Source organism: Pocillopora damicornis, chromosome 10, assembly GCF_964200805.1.
Source record: "Pocillopora damicornis chromosome 10, jaPocDami1.2, whole genome shotgun sequence".
NCBI classification, from domain to species: Eukaryota; Metazoa; Cnidaria; class Anthozoa; order Scleractinia; family Pocilloporidae; genus Pocillopora; species Pocillopora damicornis.
The window spans coordinates 19,095,437-19,103,316 of NC_142679.1; the positions used below are offsets into that span (position 1 = coordinate 19,095,437).

At 38.8% G+C, this 7,880-nt stretch overlaps 1 protein-coding gene across 1 annotated transcript in view; it reads right to left on the reverse strand.

Annotated features, from left to right (window-relative positions):
- Positions 1-5,839, reverse strand: part of LOC113672481 (transmembrane channel-like protein 7) — an 18,450-nt gene extending 12,611 nt beyond the window's left edge. The window contains 5 exon segments of the mRNA XM_089183945.1: positions 1-54; positions 826-1,058; positions 1,810-1,869; positions 3,512-3,590; positions 5,704-5,839. The exon segment at positions 1-54 is cut by the window's left edge and continues 95 nt beyond it. Of these exon segments, the coding sequence (XP_089040071.1) occupies positions 1-54; positions 826-1,058; positions 1,810-1,869; positions 3,512-3,542 (378 nt within the window). The 5' untranslated portion in view covers positions 3,543-3,590; positions 5,704-5,839.
- Between the last annotated feature and the right edge of the window lie 2,041 nt (positions 5,840-7,880).

Sequence of the window (7,880 nt, forward strand, 5' to 3'; positions counted from 1 at the left end):
CAACTCTGAGTCCCCGTATCCAGCGTAAAACATCAGTGTTGTACTTATCCAGCCCTGAAAGTCAACAATAAGGAAAAAATTGTTGTTATCCTTGGCCGCTTCTATGTTAAACTTTCAATCCGCCATAAGGTGCGTTCAGTTGAGTGTCATTCAAAAGAAACCAACGCGCTAAGAATGAACAGCCAATCAGAATGAAGAGGAAATTACAGCAAATTCAAAGAAAACACAAGCCCGTTATCCAGGAAAACGCTAATGACACGAGTGGTCAAGGTCTTCTACGGTTGCATTTGATTAGTAAGTGACAGAGTGACGCAGGGTTCCTAAACCAGTTAAAGAGAGAACTTGAAGAAAAGCAACGCATATCTCGGATTACCATCGCCATTCTACTAATAATTGCAACTGATAGAGGACACATGGAAACAATGAAAGGTAATTCCTTACTCTATGGTTTCTTCAGCTCAATCGCTGCTATATATCTAACTCCCTGTTTTTAAATCAAGTGCAATTTGTTGCGATAGATCTGTTTTCAATCGAGTGTCGAAAGTAATCGGAAATTGATTTGGTTTTACTTTACTTCGTTTACTGATTAGTCCAAAAAACTTGCGCCTCTTTCGCGACTTATCAGATTCAAAACGAACACAAATTGCGACATGGCCACCCGTGTTTACCCGCGTTTCAGGCACCGTTTCAGGTAAGTTCTCATTGGCTCCTTGCAACATCTTTCTTAGCTCTGATTGGCTGTTGCGGTTACTTTGAGTTTTCTTTGTCAACACTTAATCAAAAAGTGATCTAAAATGTTCACTGATGTCTGCCAGAAAAACTCACCTTTCCAGAAATAAAATCTGCAACTTCATACCCTGCAGCAACAGCAGCACTCGACGTGTTTCGTTGTTGCGTCTCGGCTATGGTAAAGGTGCACGAATTTGAAGTTGTGCTTGGCTCAATGATTACTGATGGTAATGTAACGAATCCAAATTCCAAAATGAAGGTCGCCATGTTAAGGAAAAACAGTAACTTGAGAAAAACAAAGAAGGACGATACTCCATTTCCGAAGCGACCTTCAGAGGAAATAGATGAAAGAATCAGTGAATCCTCCTTTGTAAATGCGAAATAGTTTAAAAATAACTTTGGATTTCTCTGCCTTCGTTCATAAACCAAAAAATAAATGAATCAATAATGCGATAGAAAAAAAAATTAACCAATATGACTCATATGTCGTGTTCAATACAGAAGAGAATTCTGGAATCTCATTGACCAACCTACATACCTTTTTTGGTATAAAATGATTGATTATAAGAGGTCAGTTGGGTCATATACCGCCTATGAACATTTCAAAAAGGGGCAGTGAAACATAGATGGTAATTTTACCTCGCCCATTTTCTAACTGGTCATAAATTACACTTTACAAGGTTTTAAAGTTTAAAATCGAACACTCGTATCTAAAATCAGACATCAGTGTCGAAAATCAGACACTAGTGTTCGAAATCGGACGCCCATGTCTAAAATCGGGCTATAGAGTCCAAGATCGGACACTATGTCCAAAAACACTAGTGTCCGAAACCAGACACTGATGTCCTGGTGTCTAAAATAAGACACTAGTGCCTGATGTTGGACATTAGCGTCTAAAATAAAGCACTAGTGTCTAAAATGGTATACTGGTGTCTAAAATTGGACACGTGATTAAAATCAGACAAAAATGCCCAAAAACAGCCTGATGATGATGTTTCTTTTTTTTTAAGATTTCTATGAAACACAACAATAATAGCATCCAAATATGATTGCCTATAATTGACGGTCCTTTTTGTGTACCTTCTACACGTTTTAGATGTCCTTTCCATAGCTCGTAATCCCGACTCCACTCTGAAACTGCTGTTTTGGTCAATATAGGATAATTAGAAACGTGAAAAAAACTCAGTAATACGTAATAAATAAATGCTTTCTGAGGTGAGCTGCTGACATTTAGCTCAAGTTGGATTTATTCAGTTTGATTCAAGAGATAGTTATCCTACAATTCCCTATTCTAGAAATAAATGATCACAAAACGAATTCCTTCATATCAAAGCTTCCCATTGTCACTTTATTCAGTCCTGCTTCTTTATTTTGATTACACTCTGGAATGTTCATAAATTTTTTTTTAATCGGACATTAACATTCGAGAATCCAAGGTACTTTTGCTCAGTTGAACTGTTTACAGAGATGGTCTGGGCCAGTGGTTGATGTATATCAAAAGGAAAGGTAGTCAATCAAAAACCCGCGATGTGTTTTGCCAAAATGGCGGCCGGGCGAAAAAACCTCTAAAACTTTATTCTGTGAATTGCGTATGCGCATTACGGATGTGCAACTATGATACAGTTTCTGTTGTTTAAGTGTGTTCTAAAGCGTACATTATGAGACAAAACATTTTGACGATTCTATTATTTATTATTACATTTCTTTTTAAGCAAATGAAGATCATCGCAGTATATACTCAACTTAAGCAGTTGAGAAATAAGGCCTGAAAAAAATTCAGGCCTGAACGGGAATCGAACCCATGACCTCTGCGATACCGGTGCAGCGCTCTAACCAACTGAGCTATCAAGCCAACTGGGAGCTGGTCAATTGTGAGTTCGTTATATACCCGTAGATGGAGAAGGTGTGATAAGAATACATGAAAGTCATATATTTGTACTGCGGAAAATACATTTTAAGCAAATGAAGATCATCGCAGTATATACTCAACTTAAGCAGTTGAGAAATAAGGCCTGAAAAAAATTCAGGCCTGAACGGGAATCGAACCCATGACCTCTGCGATACCGGTGCAGCGCTCTAACCAACTGAGCTATCAAGCCAACTGGGAGCTGGTCAATTGTGAGTTCGTTATATACCCGTAGATGGAGAAGGTGTGATAAGAATACATGAAAGTCATATATTTGTACTGCGGAAAATACATTTTAAGCAAATGAAGATCATCGCAGTATATACTCAACTTAAGCAGTTGAGAAATAAGGCCTGAAAAAAATTCAGGCCTGAACGGGAATCGAACCCATGACCTCTGCGATACCGGTGCAGCGCTCTAACCAACTGAGCTATCAAGCCAAGTGGGAGCTGGTCAATTGTGAGTTCGTTATATACCCGTAGATGGAGAAGGTGTGATAAGAATACATGAAAGTCATATATTTGTACTGCGGAAAATACATTTTAAGCAAATGAAGATCATCGCAGTATATACTCAACTTAAGCAGTTGAGAAATAAGGCCTGAAAAAAAATTCAGGCCTGAACGGGAATCGAACCCATGACCTCTGCGATACCGGTGCAGCGCTCTAACCAACTGAGCTATCAAGCCAACTGGGAGCTGGTCAATTGTGAGTTCGTTATATACCCGTAGATGGAGAAGGTGTGATAAGAATACATGAAAGTCATATATTTGTACTGCGGAAAATACATTTTAAGCAAATGAAGATTTCTCTTGGCCAATCAGCGCGGAGAAATGTTTTTGGTGCATGTCAGTCGCCAATAGGTAACGTTACTTACCATGGCGATTTGCATTTTGAAGGCTTTCCATCTGGAGATACGCTGTTTTTTCAATCTTTGAGCGTTTTTGATCGACTTCCTATAATACAAAAGATTCATATTTTCTTGAAGGGAAACTGTGGTATTATTGCGATCACAAGTGAGATTTAAGTTCAAGATTAAAGGGGAGATCAAAGATTCATGTGGTGTTCTGGTAGATTCAACAGAGGCACGCTGTAACGAAGATCGGAAAGGTGATGTTTCGAGCGTCATCCCTTGGCTCCACTCCGCTGCCTGCAGCGAGCGTTTAATTAGTCCGTAAACCGAAGCTTAATAAACGAGGCGCAAGTGGCACGAGACTTCCAAAGTAGATTACTTGGAAAGGATTGCGCCCAAGCCCCCTTTTTTTCACTATCGTGCCTCACCGCGCCTCGTTTACCAACTGAACGCCCGTTACTGGCCATTTGCTTCGATGTTGGGCAAAAGCTCATGACCTCAAACTTTCAATAGTTATCAATGCCATTTATCTGCCTTCCTCAAGTTCGTAATCAAGTTAAAATGTTACTTAACAGTTGAGGGAGCTCACCATATTCTTTTAATTATTACTGACCTACCTACACTCGATCAGGCTAACAAGGTTTTCTAACCGCTTGCCTAACAATCTGAATTACGACGGATAACTACCAGTTCTCTCCAATCGATTTTTGGAGAGACGGTTTCAGAATGTTTTTAAACTTGTGTGCTCGTGTCAGTTAATAGAGCAAAGATATAAAAAAATCCCAAGCTTGTTAATTCGTAGGGAGAAATATGAAGGGAATGAGTTAGCCTCCGGAAATTAGAACATAAAAAAATTGGGACGAACAATTTGTTTAGCTGTCCATGATTTCTCCTCTCAATTTATTTTCCTCTCCTCAAAATGAGATCCACTGGGATTTTTGCAAAATGTTTCAGAGCAAGGGCTAACGCTCGGAACACAAGCTCTACAAAAGACACCTGAGCGGTTTATTGACATTCAGCAACTTCTAATTGCAAAATGTTCTACCTACTCGCCCACGCAGCACAACAGGTTCTATAAAGACTAATTACTTTGTGTGGAAAATAACCTCTTATTTATTTTTCAAACGATTTAAATCGGACATGGAGTGCACCTGATGGCGAGAGAACTATCAATTGCTTTGATTTATTTCTTTTGACATGCAAAACAACAATCCACATACAATTACGTGCTGCAAAAATAGACGCAAACTCCCCAAGGTGTTACGATTATTCATTTAAAATTTCTTGCGCAATTGAAAACATTGTTCAGCAGTCAATAAAATTTTCCAGCATTTTAAATATATTTCTGGACCAGATTAAAACGAAGATGCCAAACATGTACGTTGGTTAAGGTGAAGTGTCTTAAAATCTCAATTTATTTACCTTATCGTCCGAGCCTCTTTATGATAAGTCCATCAAAGATTTAAACAAAAATCTAATGAGTGTACTAACAACCATGCCAAATAAACACTTTCGTTACTGAACACGACACAGGCCGAAAACTTGCCATTACACCGAAAGCTAATTTGGAGGACGAGATTATACTCGAAAACAAGTTTACAAAAACTTGTTTGTGGAGTTCGGTAATATTGGCAGTAGTGACGCCATAAACCTCTCGTGAATCCCTCGTTGCAGATTACTGAGACTTAAAAGATAAATATTTTTATTCGTTTTACCAGTGCTGTAAAGGCATATTATGTATTTCTGAAAGATTGCATCCTCGCGAAAATATAACAGCTTTCGTTGAAAGGCGCAAGAAATTACCGGGTCGATTCTTAAATGAACTATTATTAATGGAAAGAGATGAAAAATACCTAATCAGACAGCAGGTGTGTTGTGAGTCTATTCATTTTGATATCCAAACGGAGCCATGCAGTTAAGTCCCTTATAAGTTGAACATTTGTCTAAATGGTACGTTAATAAGCTGATTAGCAAACAACTTTCTCAAGCAAAGATAACTGCTCATTCTGACCTAGCCAAATGCAGAATAGACCGGCCAATTTATACATACGATGGTTTGAGGTTGTGAACAACAACTGTGGAGCTTTCTGAAGCGAGAGGTTATTCGAGATCGAAAGGCCATAAACACTTCTAAAGCCGTCCTGCGCGCTCCATCGCGCTACTGTTTACAGTTTCGAAGCCATGTTTTCCCAATAATTAAATGACAAAAAACTGACCTGTATAGCCTCCTTTCAGACATACGTCTAGTGACCTCCTTTGGAGTCGGTAACCATTCATCAGCCGCATCGGCATTTAAGGCATTAAGCTCAAGGTCGTTGTTAGCATTCCTCAAGGAAGCACGTCGTAAAGAGCTTTTTCTATGAGCTTTTGTGCTGCCCGCGGGAATGTGGATTGACCTGAAGCCTGATTCAGGGCGGACATTTCCCCGCGATCGCTGAGTCTGTGGTTCAGGGGTATCCGCTTCATCTGATTGAAAATGGTCTATATTCAAAGAGTCTTCCAAATCTTCACCACTCTCTAAATCTGCGTTATCAATGAAAACAATTTTTTTTTAATATATTGTAGAAAATAACTGAAAACTCCTCGTGAGAATTAAAACTCATTAAGAACGTTCTTTCCGAGGGAGAATTATTTGGATGTCAACTCAATGAAGCGAAAATCTGTACAAAATTAGAAGACGATGATGGTCGAATATCAGTTCCAAAACACTGATGCTTACTGTTAGCACCGATAGCTTTCAATATCACTTGCAGACTAACCTTTAGCTGGTGCCACTCGGTTCATATCTGTCAAGTTTTACGCATTCCTATCCTGAACGAGCATCGATCAAACTAATCTCTGAGTAAACATACAAGTGCGTTCCTCTGTTTTGCAGTGTGATTATTAGGTATACAAGAAACGCTCAATTATGATATGAATTATGCATGACTCGTAGTTCGTTTCCAGGAAACGATCATGGTAGTGTTAAATATCTGAAAAATTAGGAATGGCTTTATTAAATTAAATCCGGGGGCACGGACACAAGAACAATAACTGATAACTTTAAATAGCAGGTTCTGCAATATGTAAAGTGGACTATATCAGGCCACCGATTTTTTAAATCAAAGAACCTACAAAAGAATCAATTAAAAAGTCTTTTAACGTCCGGGCGAAACTGATTCCACCACAGTGTGTAGAAAGACGTTCGAGTGCGCTATTTGTTATTTGTTTTCGTACCAAGGTGCGTTTAAACGCTTCGTAAGTAAGTACAAATAAATCAAAGGTAAACAAGCATGAGTCCAGTTATAACTAAACTAAGGTTATCATGATTTATAGACAGTTCTCCATGACAAAGACTATCCGACTGAATTTAACTAACGGTCGATTTGGTAACTAGCATTCAACACAAGTCGTCGCAGCTTCTTTGCCCGCAAAAGATGGTCAACACTAAATTAATGTGAACGTTTCTGTCGTTATTCAATCCCTCCCACTAGTCCTGACAAACAACATCGAATTATCATTTAATAGACTAAATTGCAAGGTTATTTTTGGTAATCATGGATACGCGGTAACAAACAAATCCTGTTTACCATATCAATGATTCTAAGACAATTTTAAGAGATTCTTTTGTGTTATCTATTGTTCCGAAAGGTTTCTGTAGAAAATGAAATGCAGAAAAGTATGCCCTACTGCTTGAAGCAGCAGATGTCGTTGCCAAGGGTTCTCAAATACAAACGCTGAACGCAGAAACTTTAAAACAATTCTTTGCTTCTGTTATGATGGGTTAGCTTCCGAAGACTTGGAAAGTCATACAAAAACACACACCGCAAGACAAAGGGAGAGAGAAATGATTTCCTTTCTATATCAAATAAGTCTCAGAAGATAGAGATCTAGATTCAGAGTTGCTCTGTTTTTTTTTTCCTACGGTTTTGGTAATTTTCAGGATATACCTGGCGACTAAGGATTTGTTCACGTGACCGAATAACCCAAGCCAGGCTCTCAGGCATTAGGCACGAGCTAAAGAGTTGATGCGAGAGAAACCGCAGCCGTTTTCTCGTTAGCCGCCGTTTTTCACGTAACCACCCTTCAGTTCGACTTCATTTAACCCTTTACATCCTAAAAATAAGTATGCATATTCTCTAGAACGCTCTTAATGCATTTCGTAAGGTGCCAACAAGGAGAAATTGTTTACCAATCAAAAGCTCTTGTCGTTGGTGATCATTTCCTTTATTCTCAATACGTTAACGTGTGATTCAGGGATGATATGGTAGGGAGAAATTTGATGCTAGTCACTCTTAGGGTTTTAAGGGTTAACAAGATCCAGGATCAGGCGACCAACTACAAACCGATGAAATTCCAGAGTAACTGAATTTAACCCTTCGCCAACCTTCTAGCCGTCCATTGAGGATAATAA